This window comes from Nannospalax galili, unplaced genomic scaffold (assembly GCF_000622305.1).
Source record: "Nannospalax galili isolate Female #2095 unplaced genomic scaffold, S.galili_v1.0 scaffold27, whole genome shotgun sequence".
Taxonomy (NCBI): domain Eukaryota; kingdom Metazoa; phylum Chordata; class Mammalia; order Rodentia; family Spalacidae; genus Nannospalax; species Nannospalax galili.
The window spans coordinates 3,698,206-3,720,495 of record NW_008357993.1 but is presented as its reverse complement, the minus strand read 5'-3'; the positions used below and the strand labels follow the sequence as shown (position 1 = coordinate 3,720,495).

At 36.9% G+C, this 22,290-nt stretch overlaps 1 protein-coding gene across 7 annotated transcripts in view; it reads left to right on the top strand.

Annotated features, from left to right (window-relative positions):
* Window positions 1-22,290, top strand: part of Fer (FER tyrosine kinase) — a 512,255-nt gene that overhangs the window by 210,868 nt on the left and 279,097 nt on the right. For all 7 annotated transcript variants that reach the window (XM_029557642.1, XM_008856015.3, XM_008856016.3 and 4 more), the window contains 2 exons: window positions 14,921-15,013; window positions 17,376-17,579. In XM_029557642.1, the coding sequence (XP_029413502.1) occupies window positions 14,921-15,013; window positions 17,376-17,579 (297 nt within the window). The remainder of the gene's footprint in view (window positions 1-14,920; window positions 15,014-17,375; window positions 17,580-22,290) is intronic.

Sequence of the window (22,290 nt, the reverse complement as noted above, 5' to 3'; positions counted from 1 at the left end):
AACCTTGTCAACCTAAGAACATACATCAGAGGAGATAGGAAGGACAGAAGGAAACATTAACAGATTAGGTTAAGAATAAATAAAATGTAAATAGTACTGAAAACAGTTTCATTAGCTAGTTTTATTATAGTCAGTAATACCCTTTGTTGAAGTTAATTTACACCTTAGCAGTTCTCAACTGCAAAGTGCCTTTACTCTTAAGCTGTTTTGTTGTTTTCCTCCTTATCACAGGTTCAAGGGGCCAGCTTGAACCTGGAAAAGTCTTGGAGAATACATCTTGAGGTGATAGGTTTGAGTCTGTAGTGGGAGGGCCAATCCCATCTCCAGAGTCAGCATCTCAGTGAGCTCAAACAACACGTGATAATTTACCAATATAATTAATATTACCCTGGCATTATAACTAGAAAGCACTCAGGGAATGATGGGGCAGGAACGTAAGCAAACATAGAGCATCTGAGTATGAGAGAGGGAAATAGCTATTTCAGAGAAAAAATGGGTTAGAATCATAATGTAGAAAGTGGAGGAGTTAAGACCAGTAGAGATGGCATCTCAAGCCTCTCATTTAAGTAGACTATTACTTTTTACCTCTCATTGTTGTAACTATGTGTTGGTAGCAGCTTGTCTCTTGTAAGGTTTTGGCCCTGGAGTACAACAAATTTTCATGTGCTTCACAGGTCTAGTCATCACAAAGTGTCAGTCTCCTTTGCACCTTGAAACCGAATGGCTAGAAAAACTTTAAGTTCCCTTTAGGAACTAACAAATATACTATGTAAAACAGTAGAAATTTAAAATGGCCATTTTTAAAAATTATCATTTTCTACCATATAAAAGATGTTAAAATCCAAATAATTCCTTTAAAATTACCAGATAAAGATGTCATTCAGTGTCAAAACCTAAAAATAATTCCTTTTAAAATATCCATAAATATGTCAAACAATGTAAAAACTTAAAACAATCATCTTTAAAAAACAGTAAATATACCATAGAAGTTAAAACTCAGAGTAATCCCCTTTAGAAACAGGCCCTAAATGATGTTAAAATTTATACTCCCATTGTATAGATATGGCATTATTACCTTATTTGAACTAGAAATATATTGTGTATTTTATGTCATCATCAAGAAATGAAAACAAAAATAAATTGCAAGAGAATCCTAGGCACCCCTGGTACCAGTAGATTAGGCTTGGTATAAAAGAAGAATGTACCCTCAGATATATATGTATATGTGACCCAAATAGTAAAGTAAATCAAAGAAATCCCTGTTTTTCACCAATCGTTGCAGCTGTGAATGCGAAGCCAAGTTCTCAGGATCTCTTAATTTCTAGACAGAAGCTATGCTGGAAAAGAAAATCATGAGGGCAGCAGAAGGAACAGGGCGTATGAATTAGTGTTCATTGGTCTGAAAGCATATGACTTACCTTAGCAGTGCCTGTGACCTTTTATGTACAGTGAAATTTAAAATGGTCAGGTTTAGTTAGAAAAGTAGGCACCTGAGCACCAGTTGCTTGATGCCCAAGAGGGCCTAAGATAAAAAATTTGAGCCCCTTTGCCTGAGAAAAAGCTTAGGAGAAAAAAAAGGCCTTTAAAACATTTTTCCTTTGTCAATGGGACAAGCCACCTGAAATTGATTAAATGCTCCAGCAAAGTTGCCCAGCAGGTTTAGGCTAGTTGGGTCAAAATGGGGAGAAAGGGTCCCTTAAAGGGACCCTTTTAGCCAAATTTATAAGAGAATTTAAGAATGGGCCCAGCTGGAAACTTTTAATCTCATTTGAATGTTAAAGAAAATAATCCCCAGGGCAGGCGAGCTGGCAGTCTTGGCAGCTGCCTGGAGGAGGTGAAGCGGGAAGAGAAGAAAGCCTCTGGGTCATGCAGGTTTAGAGCTTGCATGGGATGTTGGACACGTGGCAAGCTGGCAGGCACACAGCAGGTAGTAGAAAGTTTTAGTATGGGAGGAAGAGAGGAGAGGAGAAGGATACAGGGCATTTGCATGTGTCGGATTGAATGGTATCAGAAATCATCCCAAGTAAAGTGAGGAAGAAAGGCAGTGGAAGAGGATAAAGACAGGAAAAAAGGATGGAAGACAGCAGACCTTATAGGCCCATGGCAACGGAGGGGGGATGGGGCGAGATGCAGGTGGCAAGCTGTGGGTGGGGGAACCGAGGTAGCAAATGGATGAAGCAGTTCCATCACAGAGACCATAGTGCTGTCAGGAAAAGGAGATCAAAAGAAGTCACAGGCAAGGCAGAGTGTGTATCCTAGTGAGAAGTGCTAGAAAGAGGTGAAAGCAAAGCAGAGGGCTGGGGAGAGGAGGAGAGAGAGAAAAGAAGTGTACCTGAAAGCCAAGTTAGTGGCATTGGAGAAGTCCAGGCCGGTCCCTTGAAATAAGAACTGGGTTTTGGTACCATCTGATAGATAAAAAAAAAAGTAACCATATGATCAGGAGAAAGCAGAGTTTATTAGCAAAGGAACACATGGGGCAGATTCCCTTCTGGGCAGGGAAAATTTCTGCCTGGGTCGTGAGCTATGGTCTTTTAAAAGGGGAGGCTCCTGCTTCCTGCAGAAGGCAGAAAGATGTATTCTTTTTAAAGTTGGGCTGGGGGAAGTGGGAGAGTGGGACTGTTAAAACCTCTCTTCTTTTAGAGATCAAAGGGGAAGCCTGCTGTGTTGGCCAAATAGTGGAGAAAAGTCTGCTTCTCTTGATTTCAAAGACCAATGTGCTTATCAGCTCAGTTACCCTTTTTTTCAGGCTTGAGAAATCCAAAGTCCATGGGATCCTGTTTTAGAGTGGGGAGGCTGCTGTGGTTTGAAACCCTAACAGGGCCATCCACTGGAAGTAACATGCTCAACCTACCAGGGGCCATACCTTTAAAGAAAACTGACTCCCAGAAGCCATCAAACTGTCCACACGTCCTCAGGAGTGGCAGTTCATGAACCCCTCTCCCCTGCACACTCGAATGTTGACTGGCTTGATCTTATGTAGATATTGTACAGGCAGGCACAGCTGCTGTGAGCTCGTGAGTGCAGCTCTCCTGTCATGTCCAGAAGATATCATTTCTCTCTAGTCCTCCCAGACGTCTCTGTTTTACAGTTTTTTGTTTCCTCTTTGATAATGATCCCTGAGCCTTGAGGTGGTTGTGGTGATGTAGGTGTCCCATTTATGGCTGAGTACTCCACTGACACTTATTCTCGGCTCTTTGACAATTTGTGAGAGGAAACTTTTCTTTTTGAAAAAAAAAAAAAAAAAAAAGCTAAAGTTTCAGACTATTTAGTAGTCTTAGATTATCACTCAAGGAATGACAACCAAATATTTAAAAATATATATTATTGAGAATTGTGTGAAAAATACATTTATATTTATTGGCATACTTTAGTAGTTTTTATATTTTTAGAAAAATTTTCACATGCAATGTCTAAAAATACAGTAAATATTCTTTTGTGTTTGAATTAATTTTTGTCTTTTTTGATGACTTTTTAAATTATTCATATTTACAGTTTGCATTGATTTGTATATTTAGTTTTCTTAGTGTGAATAAAGTGGGAATATTGTTTAAACCTCAAATAAAAATATTTTAATTATTTGATGAATATACCTATACTTGAATAATCTGTCCATTTAGCCAATCACAAACAATCATACTAAACAATTCTTCATTTAGGTCACCCTCAAAAGTACTATGTATTATATTTCTAGTGAGATTATATTGTTGCATTAATTTGCCAGATGATTCTAATGAACTACAATATGTTTGTTGAAAGAAGAATGGATATGAAATTGTACTAGTTCTCATGAAAAAGAGACGAATGATGGTTTTAAATAATTTTGTTCATGTGTGTGTGCATGTGTTGTATGAATGTCTGTGCATTAGTGTGTGTGTGCGAGGTAAGCTCTGCTGTGTTTGTGTATGTGGAGCCAGAGTTTGACATTGGGTGTCTCCCACTATCACTCCCCATCTTATTTTTTGAGGCTGGGTCTTTCACTGAACCTCTTCCTGATTTGGCTAGGTTGACTGGCTAGCAAACTCCTAGAATCCTCCTGTCTCTGCCTCCCATTTTGTAGTTTATAGATGTGATTGCCACAGTGGCCTTTTTAAGTGAGTGCTGGGGAATTGGACCCAGATCTTTATGCTTGTACAACAAGCTCTTTACCCACTGAGAACCTCTCCAACTTCTGAATGGTATTTTATTGTGAATAGTCACCATATTTCATTTATTTACTCATCTCTTTTTGGACACTTAGATTGATTCTATCATTTTGCCATTTGCAATAGTGCTGCAGGGAACCTAAGAGTGCACATTTGAAATTCCTTATTGGAAATTTCCAGTGCATATTCCAAGAAACCATGCTCTGTTAGTTCTGTATTAATGTAATAATCATCTAAGTCAAGTTAGTTAAAAAAAAAAAAAAAAAAAAGAGTTCGAGCCAAGCGTGGTGGTGCACACCTTTAGTCCCAGCACTTGGGAGGCAGAGGCATGCAAATCTCTGTGAGTTCAAGTTCAAGACCAGCCTGGTCTACATAGTAAGTTCCAGGACAGCTGGGGCTACAGGGAGACCCTGCTTCAAAAAAAAAAAAGAGTTCCTCTTCTCTTGTATCTGAATATATCCATAAGTTCAAAACATGCCTTCAGGAATTAGTCTGTTTTTAATATCTGAGCTCCCTCTTCTATTGTATTGAATTAGTGCTTAAGCAAGAGATAATGCCATAGTGTTCCAAGTCTCTTAGAATAGTTGAGAGGGACAAGCATTCAGAACTTGATTCAGTTTCTTCTAAACTACATCTCTTGGTCAGATTTTATTTGCTGATAATAGAAGTGTATATTAACCACCAATTTCCTTTATTTTAAATTCATTATTATTATTTTAGTTACAGGATTTTCTTTTAGATTCTGCTATTTCTGATTCCATTCTAATGAATAAACTCTTGACTGTGGCCTTGAAATTCCAGATGTTCCCAATTACTAGTTCAAAATAGCAAAAGGAGCTCTGAACAGATAAAGGGATTATCAGTGCATGGGCTGTACCAGAATACTAAATAGTAAATGCACCCAGGAGACATTTTATTAAAGATAGAAACTTAAAACCATCACAATAATGAAATATGTACTTAGTAGTCTTCACATTGTCCTTGTGGAGTCCTCAAATTAAATACAAAGACAAGAAAAATCATCCTCCCTACTCCCAAAAGCAATAGACAGAGTAAACAAAATAAAGTAACAGAACCCACAATTTATAAAACATTTGTCTCTTACTTTTTAAAAAAAATCTAAGTCTCACTAGTAGCCCAGGCTGGCTTTCAACTCTCCATCCTTCTTCCCCAGCCTACCCAGCGCTGGGATTACAGGTGTGTAACACAGTGTCCTGCTTGGCTTTTAACCTTTTAACTGACTGTGGAAGAAAGCCTGTAACATTGGCATTCCACTGCCATAGAATATAACACTCAAAATGAAGTCTGTGCATTTGATAAATTAATGCCTTTGGCAGAGGGTTAGTGAAGACTCTTGAGTTTGACTTTATTGTTTTGTTTTATACGTATTAGGAATGAAATGGTGACTGACAGATGGCTTGTTCTAAGATGTAAACAAGTTTTGTCAGTTTGGATTTGGAAAGCCATAGAAACCACTGATTATTCATACTTAACAACCAAAATTGGGCAGATAAGAATAATAGCTTTTTAAATGTTTTATTGTTTTTTATTTTAAAAATATTTTCTTATTTTTTGTTTAATGTGGATGAGTGTATTGCCTCCTTGTATGTAAGTGTAACCATGTTGTGTAGTTACCATGTAGATCAGGAGAGGGTGTTGGATCCCCTGGAGCTAGTGTTACACATAGTTGTTAGTCACCATGTGGGTACTGAAAATGGAACCCAGATCCTATTCTAGAAAAGCCAGTGCTCTTAATTGCTTAGCCATGTCTCCAGCCTCCTGAATAATAGCATTTAACAAGCTAAGGAATGAAAGAAACCTATACGAACCTCAGTTCAGAAAGAGGAAAGCCTTTAATAAGAGAAAAAAGATCCTCCTCTACTGCCATCCTAGGTGGAGTGATATGAGAAACTGACCCCCAACAAGGTTTTGACAAACTTGTAATAACACTGTGTAGGCTTCTATGCCATATTAAAAGTAGAAGAGCTGACCCTCAGAGGAGGGCACCAGTGTATCTATTCAACTCCCTTGTATGTAACCCCCCCTCTCTTCTCTTTCCTTTTCTCTTTTTTGAGACAGTAAAACTAGCTGAACTTTTGCCATATAACAATGAGAGGTGCAAACTCACGGCAGGTCTTCTGTCTTAACCTCTGTAGTACTGGGATTACAGGCATGAGTGACCAAGCTCACCCTATCAGTTATTTAAGGGGTAAGGGGTTTCATTGAGTGAAGCAGAAAATCAGAGGAGGACACTTGAGGGATATTCCAAGTGGAATCCTTTCCATACCCAAAAGATGAGGTAGTGCAAGTAGGTGAAGGTGTTTTGTTGTTGTTGTTATGTTCCCTGTCCCCCCCCCCCCCTCCGGGGCTGTTGGTTTCAGGTAACAGAAATGAGCAGCTTGCTGTCACTACAAAAGAATCCAAGCACTTCTTCCCAAGTTGCTTCTCTGCAGTGAATTTTGACTCTTCATAGAGCATGTCGTGTTGACCTTGGCTCAGTGTATATTGGGTCTGAAAGATATGTCTTCAGAAACATGAATTAGGGAGTGTTCATTGATTCAAAATGAGATTGCAACAAAACCAGGTCCAACTTAGTAACAGTTACTATAACTTCAGCAGTTTGACAGTAACAGCAGTAAATAGATGTGATCTTTTCTAGAGGTAAATACTGAATTCACATTCCTGTTTTCTTTTATGCAAGTTTTATGGCACATAATAAAAATTTGTATGACATTCTAAAAGAAGTGAGACATGGAACTCATAATCAGTAACAGAGACAGACCCAGAGATGACCCAGATAGAGAAATGACCAGATGGTGCCTTTATATAGCAGTTATAGAACGATCAGAGGATCCAGTACAAAGGGTGGACAGTGGGTGTGACAAGATGGGCATTTCAACAGGGCATTTCAACAGCGATGTGGTTGCTGTAAAATAGCATTGCTGGGAAAGAAAAGTCTCTTAGAACTGAGACATTCATTAGCTAGACTTGCTAGTAGGCAGACCAGGCAGGGAAGAAAAGATCAGAGACATGAGACATGCCAATAGAGGCAGGAAACAGAAATTAGAACAAAAACAGAGTAGAAAAGTATACCAGAGTTTGAAATAATCAGTATCAAATGATCTAATGCATGTAACTAGAATCTAAGAAAAGTGAAAGGAGGTTGGAAAAACATATTTGAGAAGTTAATGGCCAAGTGTATTCCAATAATTTCAACCTATAGGTTCATGAATTTAACAAACCCTGTGTGTGTGTGCTTACATGCGTCCATGTGTGTATGTTTACATTTATTCATTTTAGTCATTTATAAAAACAACTATGGAAGAAAAGACATCATGTATAGGGAAGAAATAGATGAATTATAGCTAGCTTCTTACCAGAAGCAGTGAAGAAAGTCAAAAGACAATGTACTGAGAAAACCCATGTTAACCTTGAATTTCATATTTAGTGAGCACATCCTCCAGAAATGAAGCGAATAGCCTTTCATATCCACCAGGACACCTGTCACTAGAAAAACAGAAAATCAGTGTTGATGAGGATATGGAGAGATTGGAACTTTGGTATGTTGGCTGTGGCTCTGTAAAATGGTTCAGTCACTGTGGAAACTGGTTCCTTGAGTTAAATATGGGATTTGAAATAGGTGTCCTATTCAGGGATAAGCACTCTGCAGTCTCTTGTTCTTTGCACATTGGCCAATTGTAGGTTTTTGTATTAGTCACCATCTGCTGCATAAGGAAATTTCTCTGGTAATAGTTAAGAAATGCATTCATCTTAAGTGTAGAGGTTTGCATTGGAGATGTGTCACTTAGGGCTAAGCATCTTACATACATTTATTCTCTGCATTTGACCAGGTCTGGAATTCTATAATAGTTTCCATCTGTTGCAAGAAGAAGCTTTTTTGATGAGGGTCAAAAGGTGCACCTGTCTGTAAAAATATGAATCTCAAGGCTCAGGAATCATTGTGGAAGAGGGGGTGGATGACCAAAAGGAAACAGTCTTCCAGATAGCTAGTCATTTACACATATGAACTCACAGCAGTGATGACAGCATGCACAAGTCCAGTGCAAGCTCAAACCATACAAAATCCCAGCATAGACTTGGGGAAGTGGTTAAGAAATCCCAACCCGACTTAAAGAACTTTTGGCAATTGATGATTGCTGAGAGGGGAAAGACAGTCTTACAGTAATGGGACTCTCGGTTAGCCCAGTGAATGGACCAACACTGGTTCCCAGCACCCACATGACAGCTAACAACTATTCTTAATTCTGGTTCCAGGGATCTGACACTCTTCTGGCCTCCACAGGCACTGCATGCACATGACACACTTTCACATGCAGGCAAAACACTCAGACATATGAAATAAAAACTAAAAAACAAGATTAGCTGTGCATGGTGGCGCATGCCTTTAATCCCAGCACTTGGGAGGCAGAGGCAGGCAGATCTTTGTGAGTTCAAGGCCAGCCTCATCTACATAGTGAGTTCCAGGATAGCTGGGGCTATAAGGGAGACTCTGTCTCAAACAGACAAACAAACAAACAAACAACTTCAGATTAAAAAAATTATTTTGTCTTTTTATCTTTTAAAATTTCGTTTGGTTAGGTTATTTTAACTTGATGAAGGTGCTTTGTTAACTGGAGTAATGTGTTGGAGAGGTGAAGGTCTGCTTGAAGTTGATAAAGTTCTTGAGTACCACACAGCATGGTGCTAATGAAATAATACTTCTCTTATTATCCTGTAGTCCTCATTTCATTATTACTTTAGGGAAAGTGGAGTGATTTGCTGTTTTATTATGTCACTTGTTTTAAAAACAGAATATTAATTATGATGAATTCATAACAGAAGTTTTTAAAAACCAAAGTCACATTGAGCAAAGTCCATTAGCGCTTGAGTTGTTGGGCCAGTGGGGGGGCTCCTCAGGAAAGTGATTGAACTGTGTCCTGCACTTCTGGGCTATTTCTCCAGAGGATCTTGGGGAGAGTTGGAGAGGCCAAGTACAGAGACCTTCTGGCAGTGGCCCTCCTGTATGGCACTATACTGGTAGAAACCCATAGAGTGCGCCTCAGCAGGAGCTAGCCCTGCCTACTGTGGACTCTGGGTGGCAGTGCTGTGCCACTCTGGGCTATATCAGTTGATGCTTGGGAATCTGCATATGGAGGCAGAGGCTCTATGGAAATTTTGTTTCTACCTGCCATTCTTGCTGCATACCCAAATCTTCTGTTAAAATATAGCCTTTAATTTTTATTTTTTAAAAAAAGAATAGCTGAGCACGGTGATTTATGCCTTTAAACCCTACGTTTGGAAGGCAGAAGCAAGCAGATCTCTGTGATATTGAGGCTAGTGTGGTCTACATACCGAGTTCCAGGCCATCAGGGGCTACAGAGAGACCTTTCAAGACAATAATACTTGAATTACCTAATGAGTATTACCTGATGAGTAAGTCCAAGTATGGGATGAAATTTACCTCAAAAACCACTTCTCTGACATTAAGTTACAAAGTATAATCCATGGTGGTTTAAAAAGATACAGTTAGTGAAGACAATCTTTCTAAAATTTAAAGACACCATTCAGGTAGATTGATCTAAAAATATATTAGCAATCATAGTAATACCACCTTAAAATTCATACAGGAGTAATCAAAATGCAAATGAGGTTTATAAAACATTCTAGCCAGCATCTGCTCACTTGGTGCTCAGATTTCCACAAGAAAAAACATCAAATTCATTTGCCAGGTTTCTGTCTATATACCACTCAATATCAGCTAACCTAATAGTATATCAAACTGTGCTGAATTCACCAGCAGGCTGATTTTTATAGGAAAGAATCAAATGGCTATTTAAAAAAAAATAAAGTTGAAAACTTTCCCTTTGTTTCCAATAGAGCAAAGTGTGCATGAGGCCTGCCAGGCTGGTGGTGCCAACAGTCCATACATTCACTTGCCCACTCCAAGACAGGACAAGATGAAGAGCTTGCTTCAGACTGAGAAGACACAGAAATCATCTGACAAGGAGACAGCTCCTCCCAGTGTAGGGAAGCAGTAGGGGAAGAAGGGAAATTCAGCATTATGAAAAAATATCCTGCTCTGAAGATTCAGATGAGAAAAAAAAAAAATCACGTTGACAGTCAAGTTCTAGATGCACAATCAGTTTTACATCTTGTTTAAGAATAGCTTTTCAGGGGGCTGGAGTGATGGTTCAGTGGTTAAGAGCACTGGCTGCTCTTGCAGAGGACCCAGGTTCAATTCCCAGCACCCATGTGGCAACTAACAACTGTCTGTAACTCCAGTTCCAGAGGATCTGACACCCTGTTCTGACTTCCACGGGCACCGCACGACACAGGTGCACCTACCTACATGCAGAAATTAACTCATACACATAAAATAAAAATAATAAAATCACTGACCAGTTGATTTTTATATCAAAGAATTAAATAGCTTCCTTTAAAAACGAAAGCGAAGAGGCTACCTTTTTTTTTTTTTTTTTTAATTTTTATAAAAAGGAAGGCAGCCAACCAGTGGGCACCCCTCCTTTGTGACAGCAGCACTTCACTCACTATGGATACAGTGCCACACTGTACCTATACATCTGTACGTACACACATATCACACATATAAAGAGGAGATTTCTTCATAAGAATTAGAAACGTACCTGTTATGACTATTATCAGTATGTTTAAATGCTGTTAGAAACAATGCCTCCACTTGATAAGGCTTAGTAAAGCTACTAGGTTTCAAGTGACTCTTCACTATAACTCAAGTTCAGAGCAACCGATGCTGAAGCATGGGCACAAAAGGCAAGAATTAAGAGTTTACTAAAATTGGAGGCCCCTTGCCGCTGTAGAGAGTGATGACAAAACTACAGCTGTACAACAATTCTCAAACCAAGATCCTCTAAGGAAGCCTATGGTAGAGAAGATAAGGCTCTATCTTAGAAAGGACAAAGACTGCCCGAATAACTAACTGACTCTCAGTCTCCCCAGTAGTCATCAGGAGGACTCTGGACTAGATAAAAGTCTGTTACTTAGACCCCTCTCCCTACCACTGTGCTGCACTGATTTTGATAAAGTCCCAGAACTCTGGCAGCCATAATCACTGTTCCCAGAGGCCAAATCACATTCCACCTAGTGGCCCTCAGCACAGCAAACAAGGGTAAGAGCAGACAGCTCTCAAAGCTGCCACAGGGACACATTTTTGTTAATAATGGGTCATTAAAACAATAACCAAATATTACTTCACAGACTTCTGTAAACAAAGCCAATCTAATGACATTCTTGGAGGAAACAATGAAAATGATTATCTACCCTGGAGGAATGGTCAGATCCTTATTCAAACCCAGATGCAATAAGAATCAAGAAAATGATGAAGATAGCTGTACTCAAACGTCTAGGGACTTCTTAGGCAGAGAAGCCATGAAATGCTGTTGAGAAATAACTACAGGGAAATTATAGCCAGAGAGAAGATTAACTCCTGAGAAAGTTCAATGCTGCTGATGACTCCATAACGTAAATGAAATACTGTAAATATCAGCACATCACTCTTAAAAGGAATGCACTTATAAATAGACACGTAAATCTTTCGCCGATGTTGGTTTTTCTGGGAAGAATAAAAAATACATGCTTTTTGTCTCAACCAGGGTATAGAATTTGAGCATTGAAACAGTTTCTGAATGATTTGTTTTAGCAATTGGTTTCTGTTGAAGGCAAAGCACTTCAGGAGCACTTAGTACCCAGCTGCCAAGCAGCTGCTTTTGTTCAGTGCTGCTTGTACACTAAAGGGCATTTGTTAAAAGAAACAGGCCTCTTCCCAAGTCAAGTATCTTCATATCTCAAAAGGCTAAATTAAACTACAAGTGTATAAAGGACAAGTTTGATTTCTTTTAAAAAAGTCCTTGTTGTAAAGCAACTGTTCAAGAATTCTATAGTATAGCAGAATAGAGGTCAGTGAGAACTAAGCTGTAAAATGTCATAAATCAGTTTTCTTCCTTTCTTAATTCTGTATCGCATGCATAAGATCATCGATGTCTTTAAAAAAACAAGAGCCAAGAAGGTGCTGTAATAAACTGCCTTCTTACTTGGCATCCAAATACAATTCATGCTATGGAGTGCTTTCCTAAATTTGTGATCAAAATCACTAAAGATAATTCTTTTTGTTTGGTTTTGAGTTGAAAATGTTGAAAGGGTTTTGGGAAAAGCCTTCCTTTTCCTTTTCTAAGGTAGGATTCCCAGCATATAAGTATAAGGGAGTTATTTTCACCATATCAATTTAATTATTTTATATGTAGAAAATGTTTTCTAATACTTAAATTTCTTTAAAAACTTTTCAGTTTTCAGTTCTGTTTTTTTTCATATAGTTTCAGTTCTCTCCTTAATACTCTGACATTGGAGGAATTCTTCCTCTAGTATGTGAAGAACACAGCCCAGAGGAAAAGGGCATGGTCACTGTAGAGGTATCTTATCTGTCCATTGTATTTGTTTGGCACTGTCATTGCCCAGCAGGTGAGATTAGCACTTTGATGTCATCCTTCTGTTAGAAGCCACAGCAAGGTGACTTCTCCAGCTGTACAGAACAGGGAATGAAGAAAGGACAAATTGGTCTGGAGAGTGGCAAGGTTCTCTGCTTCAAGTGGTTTCCAATGTAGTGCTGTCCCTGGTCCTCACCGTGAATAGTTTGTGCTCCCTCTCCCCTTATGTCTTGGTGTCTTGGCTATGTTTGCTTTTTTTTTTTTTTTTTTTTTTTTTTTTTTTTTTTTTTTTTAAAGTCAGTTCTTAACTTCAGAAAACTTCTGAAGTACCAGAAAGAGATTTTTAGAACCCAAGCACAGCACACATGCAGACAGTTTTAAGATGAAGAGAATGGACTTGATTTACAGAAGACTGCTATACTCTTGCCTTCCTCTTAGCCCTTCTAGGGTGATTTTTATTTTAAAAAAATTCGGGGGGCTGGAAAGATGGCTCAGAGATTAAGAGCAATGGTTGCTTTTGCAGAGGACCTGGGTTCAATTCCCAGTACCCACATGGCACATAACAACTGTAATTCCAGTTCCAGGGAATCTGATGCTCTTTTTTGACATCCACAGGTACCTCATGACACAGGTACACTTACATACAAGCAGGCAGTACACTCATACACATAAAAAATTATTCTGGAGCTCATGCTTAGAGTAAGGCTATAGAGTGCTTGCTTACATTCCTAAAGTGATCATTTGTACCATTGTAAATGATGTATTTCTCTAAATATATATTATATTAAATATATACAGGGTCAAAGTACCAATGTTTTGTTACTTGTAGTAGTTTACTTATAAGTGTAGGGAAGGTCTGTATTATTTTTTTCAATTTTATACATCAACATATTAATGTACACATAGTGATTTAGATAAGACCCTAAGTTAATATCACAATGATGAAAAACAAGGCAAAATCATTGGTCCCATCAGAAGATTATCTGAAGATTGTTTTATATGATTAACATTCATATGTTTATAGAATAACTAGAACTTTGAGCCTGCTGCCTTTAGGAAGAGGAGTCAAACCAGTGGAAATGAGTAAGTGGAGAGGAACAAGTTGAAGTTCAGAAACTGTAGTGTTTACAGGGCACCTAGGGTGTTCTCCACACTAGGCACACCCTAAGCCCTGGAGATAAGACAGTGGCATTAATTGTGACCTGCCTTAGTTGTTTGAGCAGAGCTGAGCCTCCTTGCTGATGGGGGCCATGGAGAGCCTACATCCTCCAAAGGTGCTCTTGTTTTGTCTGCTGCCGATCAGCAGATGAAGTGTGCTCATTGCTGGGGTAATGACCAGTGTTTCCATTACAAACCCAGGCACTTCCCAGTCCTTCCCCACAGCTCCTTGTTATCATTTTCATTCACCTTTTTAATCTTGTTTTCTACCCTCAAGTCCCATTCATTTATAATGGTAAAATGGACCTGAAGATTTGAAAATTTAAAGGTTTTTCTTATTTGTGATAGGTGATATTAATATATATGTAAAGAGAAATCCAGGCTGATTCACTTTGTGATAGCTCTGCCTTCTCTTCCTTCTTGTTTTACACCCCCACCCCGACCCCAGCACCATGGTCGCCATCTTCATCTTCACCATTGTATGAGGGTTTTGGAAACTCATCAGTACTTACATGGGATTCACTTCCTTAATTTTTTAAAATTTATATTGAACTTTTGTAGTTTTATACAATGGTTCTTAATCAAATTTAGATCCCTCTCCCCTATCCATGACCCCCATCTCCCTATTGGATCTCATGTATTCTGCCATACATGTTAAGTTCCATCCAGTCAAGCATTTGTACACAGATGTCCTTCATTATAAATTCATCCACTGGAGTCTAGGCAGCCCATCTAGAGATCATATGTAAGGCATTAAAATGTTTTGTAAAATGTTTTCCCCCTATTGTTTTTTCTTATTTGGAAAGTTCTCAACAACTGTAAGGTTTCAGAAATGCTCTATATGCTATGCTGCTTCCTTATGACTTGTGTCTTTTTCTTTGTATGTCTGCCTGATGCTTAATCATTAATTGGGTTTCCTTGGATTTCCTGTTTTCTTTCATGTACATAAATTTTATATGAATTGCTATCTTAATTTTTCCAAAATCAAGACAATGATTGACCAAGAGAGTAAAATGCTGTAAGTTTATGTGTATCTGGTTATGTCAGGAAACTTATATTTGACTTGATTAGAAAACTGAGCTGTAAATAAATACCTAAAAACCAAAATGTGTATAAATGTTGGATAGTTTACTAGTCCTATAAACTGTTTCTTATTCCTTCCAGGAGAGAAAGGAGAGATTATCCAAATTTGAGTCCATTCGTCATTCAATTGCTGGAATAATTAGGTCTCCAAAATCTGCACTGGGTTCTTCAGCAGTAAGTAGAATTAATTCCTGTGTTTCCTAAGACCAGTCATTACCTCACTTCTTTCAGGTGCATATGTTTATGCTTACAAGTAGAAAAATAAAGCATGATTCAACTTTTTGTATATATGAATTTGCTTATTTATGAATATAGTACATCCTCAGGTTACATTCATATAAGGAGGAGAAAAATAGCTTTCTGCAGTGGACCTCCCTTTGGTGGCTAGTCTAAGACTGCCATTGGATGCTAGAAACTGTGGGTAGTATCGATCTATAAACACACACACACACACACACACACACACACCAATATACATACATGTTTTCCTATACGTACTCCATTATTATAAAGTTTACTAGGCACAGAAAGAGAGATATTAACCATAATAAGTGGTGACAAAAATAAAACAATTTTAGCAGTATAATGTAATGAAGGCTATGTGAAGGCTTTTTCAAAGTTAATATTGTTTTTACTTCTTATGAAGATGTGACATAAGACAAGGCCATGCTGGGCTACGGTAACTGAAATTGCTGCAGGAAAATCATGGATAACAAGGATCACTGTGCTGCAGACTTTCTGTACTTGATGTATATAGTTTAGGGGCTGTTTTATACATTTTAAAGCCTTATTAGAAGGATAGTACAAACAAATTTCTAGTGAAACAGAATTTTTATAATATGCATTACTGTACATGTAACAGAATGTGTTAGCTTGTATTTCCATTTTTAAGAACATTTTGATAAAATTAAAATCTGTTTGCTATATTAATCATTGAAATTTCATTTTGGTATGCCAGAAAGGAACATAGAATATTAGTTATCTCTTGTAACAGCAGCTGGTTCAAGCAAGATTATGTCTTAAACAACCACTGAGAACTGCTTTTCTGAAGTATTATGTGCCTATTCATGGGAAGGAAGACCCCTCACAGGTACACAGCTGGCTGAGTTGCTGGATTTTAATGTAAATATGAGCATTTCACATGTTAAGCCTGGTAAGCCAAGATGCATTATAATTTAAAGACTAGGTAATCGTGATTTAAAGTTTTCTGACTTAATAGACTATTTTTCTGATCATGCAAATTCATTGAGAGGAAAATAGAAGAAAAATTTAATTATGTTATTTGTGTTTTTAAGATGAGAGATCTGCCTGCCTCTGCCTCCTGAGTGCTGGGATTGAAGGAGTGTGCCACCATACTGGACCTTGATAGAAGCATAAATGTAACCAAATTACTGTTGTTTCACTAAGGAAGAGAGGAACGGGCTAGGTGAGAGGTGGATGATGTGGAAGAAAACTTATGTTGTTTTTTTTTTTTGATTTTTTTTTTTTTTTTTTGTCACCAATGGATCAAAAGATTCACATCTCATGTATGGGTTTCTTTTTCATGTATTCAGTATGCTGTGCAGCCATCATTATAACAGAATGCCAAAATATTTCACTCTCTCAGAAAAGAGACTCCATAGCTATTAGGAGTTAGACTCCCTTTCCCGCTTGCCTCATCTGTGGTTAAGCCTGTGCCAGTCCTTTCACATATGCAGGATCATATGACAACAGGCTTTTTGTGTCCAGCTTCCTTCTCTAATCATAATAGTTTTCAACTTCTTTCATGTTGTATCATGTTATCATATTTAATTCTTTTGAAGGATGAATACTATTCCATTGTATAGGTTTATCACTTATTTCTGTATTCATCAGCTGATAAAACTAAGTTGTTTGCACTCTTTGGCTCTTGTGAAGAATGTTGCTGTGAGCATTAATATACAAGTACTGACATGAACATATGTTTTCATTTTTCTTGGGTAGATAGATACCTAGCAGAGAATTGCTAGATCATGTGGTAATTCTGCAGTTTGTCCTCCTAAAATTGCAAGTTCTTTGCTTTCCTTATGTGTTCATGGCTTATAATTTTACCTTGGTTTGGACATGTGTTGTACTTGCATTTGCTGATCTTCATTGATGTTGTTTCTCCCAAGGCTTTATCTGCCACTGCTTTGCAAAAGCAAGACCAGCCATGTAGCAGAGGCAGTGAGGAAGGAAGTCCAGTCAGGGAGAATGGCTTAGTAAGGCAGCTCTAAGTAAACCCTGTGATACTGCTCTTGCTTCCGCTGCTATGGACAATCCATAGCCTCTGCAATTGAGAGTTAATTAAATGGAAAAAATAGTGTTTAGTATATTTTTTTTAAGATACCCCTTTTTTTCATAATTTCTGTGATTGAATAATTTTATTATATAGGTTTATTTTATGATTTGGGGAATAAGGCTAGGAATGCTAATCTTAAATGCTAATATATAAAAAGTATTTATAATTGTATGAATTTTACTAGGAAATCAGTAGGTTTTTTTTTTTCCAGCTTAGTTTTTAAAAATATTTTTTCAGCTCTCTGATGTGATCTCCATGAGTGAGAAGCCCTTGGCGGAGCATGACTGGTACCATGGTGCAATTCCCAGAATAGAGGCCCAAGAACTGCTGAAGCAGCAGGGAGACTTCCTGGTGCGAGAGAGCCATGGGAAACCTGGTGAATATGTCCTTTCTGTATATTCTGATGGACAAAGGAGACATTTTATCATACAATTTGTTGATGTACGTTTCCAGTCTAGTTTATATGTATATTTTGATGTGGTTCATTGTGCTGTACTTGAAATATAATGATGCATGGTTTATGATAAATGCCTGCCACATTTAGAGTTTAGCAATTGATTTTTTTCCCAAATTCCATAAATAAAGTGCTTCAGAATTGACTAATAGATTACATTCTAATAAGGAAATAGCATATTTTAACTAGTTAATAAAGCTAAATTTAAATATATTAGTGCTTAAAAAGTTGAATTTGAGCACTAAAGTATTTTAAGTTTAAAACTAAAGTAATGCATGTTGCATATCTTTTTCTTCCTGTAGGAAAACTTAAGATTATAAAATATGTACTTTTGAGAGTGCTCCTTAAAATTGTTTCAAACTAGTGCCCTGAGACCAAGATCTATTTTATTGAACAGTGTTAATGAAATTCTTCAATGAATGAGTGGTGTTAGTTGAATTCATTTTATGATTCATTAGGATTTATTTTTTCCATTTTTCTATAATTCTATAATTCTTGTTGGCATTAAAAAGCAATAAATAGAAAATGATAATTTTACAATAACCTATTCCCATTATTTATTATAATGCTAATTATTTTTGAAATTACATAAGTATTGCTAAACTATTTTCTTTTAAATTATTTATTTATTCATTATTGTTGTGTGTGAGCATGATGGGGGTGGGGACATGGCCAACACTACCTCAGCATATGTGTGGCGGTCAGAGGACAGCTTGCAGGCATCATTTCTCTCCTTCCACCTTTTAATTATTTTCCTGAGATTGAACTCAGGTTGCCAGGCTTTCTAAGAAAGTGCCTTTACCTGATGAGTCTTCTCACAGGCCCTTAAGTACTGTCAAATTATTTTTTAATCTTTGCTAATAAGATGAATAGAAATTTCAATGTTTTTGCTTTCAGTGAGTGAGAAAATTTTAAAGACAGTTTGGCATATGGAATAATTGTTGCCTGTATATGTTATTTTTCATGCCATTATTTCAAATGGCTTACATTTCAAAAATGGCTTGTCCATAGGTTTTAGTTTATGTCCAGACACAAGACTGATCCTAATTACCTAACAGAAAGAGTAAGCCATGATGGGTTCAATGACTGAGCTATGAAATATAGATTAACAGGTAATGACCAATTAAACATAATGTGATAACTATTTTAAGATAAAACTTTTTGGGGAAACCCAAATAGTGGCATTGTTTATTTAGTTATTCTTTCCTTTGTTAATTAATTCATTCAGGAAATATTGAGTATTATGTGAGGCCTAAACATGTGAGCCAGTTACACAAAAATAACACAAAGTTACTGGTGGTAATTAATATGTAAAATTCAGTGGTTAAATATATAGAAGTATTAATAGATCCTAAAAGAAAAATAGACTGCAAATATAATAATGGCAGAATTCAACACCCAGCATTCATCAATGAATAGATAATCTAAACAGAAAATGAACAAAGGAACACAAGATTTAACTGATGTAGGAGGTGAAATGGACCTAAGACACTTACAGCACATTCCATCAAATAGACTAATCATTCTTCTCAACTATACATTGAGCAGTCTCCAGAATAGATCATATTGTTAGGCTGCAAAGCAAATCTTAACAATTAATAATACCAAAATAAGGGGCTGAAAAGATGGCTCAGTGATTAAGAACAGTTGCTGCTCTTCCAGAAGACCCAGGTTTGATTCCCAGCACCCGCATGGCAGCTAACAACTGTCTGTAACTCCAGTTTCAGGGGATCCAAAGCCCTTTTCTGGCCTCTGAAGTCTTTGCATGACATGAGTGCACTACATACATGCAGGCAATACCCTCATATACATAAAATAAAAATAATTTAAAATATTTTTAAAAAGTATCTTCTCTGGCCACTGGGGAATGAAACTGGAAATTAACAACAGGAAAAATTCTGAAAACAGCATACATATATGGAAATTGAACACTTTCTTGCACAAGCAAGTCACTGAAGACATTTACAAAAGAAATGCAAGTTTCTTGAGATAAATTAAAATGGAAATAGAACATACTAACAGTTATGGGATATAGCAAAAGCGGTTCTAAGAGGGGAATCCCCAGCAATAAATGGCAACATTGAACAGTAGAAAGATTTCAATTGAAAACTTTGCAGTGCTTCTTAAGGAACTAAAAAAACAAGAACAAAGTTAGTAGAAGGAAAGATTAAAGATCAGAGCAGCAATAAATGAAGCAGAGACTTAAGACATAAAAAATGATAAATATGTTTGAGTTGATTTTTTAAAAAAATATAAAATTGACGAACCTTTAGCTACATGAAGAGTAATATTTGAAACTCAGAGATAAAAATAGAGACATTATAACTGATACCACAGGAGTACAAAGGATCATTAGAAAGTATTATGAAAAGTATACAAAATAAATCAGAAAATCTAGAAGAGGAGGTTGAGATGGATCATCAGTTAATAAAAGGCTCTTACCACCTAACTTGGTGACCTCAATTTGAACCCCAAGACTTATATGGTGCAAAAAGATAACTGAGTCCTAAAGTTGCTCTTTGACAGACACAGTCTCTCCATACATCAATATGTACACCAAGAAGAGAGGGGGCTAGAGAGATAGCTCAGCAGTTATAAGCACTGACTGTTCTAGCAGAGGACCCAGGTTTGGTTCCCAGTACCCACATGGCAACTAACAGCTGTCCATAGCTCCAGTTCCAGGGGATCCAACACCTTCTTCTGAACTCTGTGGCCATTGTGCAACATGGGTGCACTTGCGCACATGCAGGTAATAGACACATAAAGCTAAAAAATAAAAATAAAAATATTTTAAAAATAGAAAAAGAAGAGATAGATAAGTTCCTTGACATATGCAAATTACCAAATTTGAATCATGAACACATATAAAAACCTTTTACTCCCCAGGTTTTTTAGATAGAGTCATACTATGTAGCTGCCTTGGACTTGAGATTTCTCTATCTCAGCCTCCCTCATTCTGGAATTGCAGGTATGCTCCACCATATCTGGCCTAGAAAATATAAAACTTGAAGAGACTAATAATGAGCAGTAAGACTGACTCAGTAATGAAAGATTAATTTTATTAAAAATGACAATTAGTAAAATTATTTTATTAGTAAAATTGCTATTCTATTACTTTTACTACTTTTTTACCATAGAAAAACCTAAAATTTGATGCATTTATTATAGAATCTACCCAATATTTAAAGAACTAATAACCAGTTTTTCTTAAAACGTTCAAAAAATTGAAAAAGAAGGAATCCTTAAAATATTATTCTATGAGGCCTATATATGCATACCAATTCCAGATAAGAAACAATCCAAAAAGAAAGTTATAGTCCACTATCACTTATGAACATAGATAAACTACAGCAAAATGTCAGCAAACTGAATTTCATGGTAAATTAAAAACGATCATTCACTATGATCAAATGATTCATTACTAGGATGTAAGAATGGCTCAATATATCATACCTGATAAATTAACAGGTCAAACACAAAAGTCATATAATAATTTAAATAGACATATAACAGCATTTGACAACATTCAGTATTCCTTCATAAGAGATTCATGATGGAAAGAATATGCTGCAACCCAATGAAGATCATCTGTGACAAGGTCACAACCAATGTCATATGAATGGGAAAATCATAGAAAGCTTTTCTTCTAACATTTGGAATAAGACTAGGATGTCCACTGTCACTGCTTTTCCTCAACAGAGTACTGCAAGTGCTAGCCAGAACAATCAGGCAAGAGAAAGGAAGGAAGGGTGTCCAGATTAGGAAGAAGAAAGCCAAACTGTCCTTCTTTGAAGATGCATGATCTTGTGTGTAGAGAACCCTAAGACGCTACTAAAAAATTGTTGGAAGTAATAAATTCAATAAAGTTAAGGATTCAAAATCAACACATATGACACATTTGGATTTCTGTATGTACTTGATCTTAGCCAAAAGGCTGAAAAGTGGCCATGTTTCTATATGCTAAGTGAGCTATCTGCAAAAGAAATCACAAAAATAATCACACTTAGAGTAAGCTATAACCATTAGTCATCAATTTAACAAAAAGTGAACGATCTATAAAATAAAAACTATAAAACATTGATGAAATTGAAGAGAATACAAATAAATAAGAAAGATATCCTATGTTTGTGGAAAAAATCAATACAAATAAAATATACCCAGATGATCTATAGATTCATCAACATGCCAATCTCAGGCTTCACAGAATTATGAAAAATAATCTCAAATGAAAAATGATCTCAAATGGCCAAAACAATCTTGACCAAAAAGAACTTGGAGGCATCATATAATCAAACCTAAAAGTGAACTAGAAACTTGTAGTAATCAAAATGGCATTTTAAAAAAGGGATGTGGGCTAGTAGAAAAGAAATACAGAGCCAAGAAATCACCCTATACATTTATGGCCAGTGGAATTTTGACAAAGCCAAGAACACACACACACTGGGGAAAGGGCAATCTGTCCAATAAACCATGCTTGGAAAATTAGATACCCGCATGCAGGAGAATGGAGCCTCTTTCCTTCACAATTACAAATATCAAATAAAATCTCATTAAAGGCTTACACATAGGATTCTAACATATGAAACTACTAGAAGAAAACAAGGGAAACTCTTATAGCCATTGGCCTGGGCAGTGGTTTTATGTGTCTCTAAATACACAGATAATAACAACAACAAAATTGATCAATGAGTTGAAATC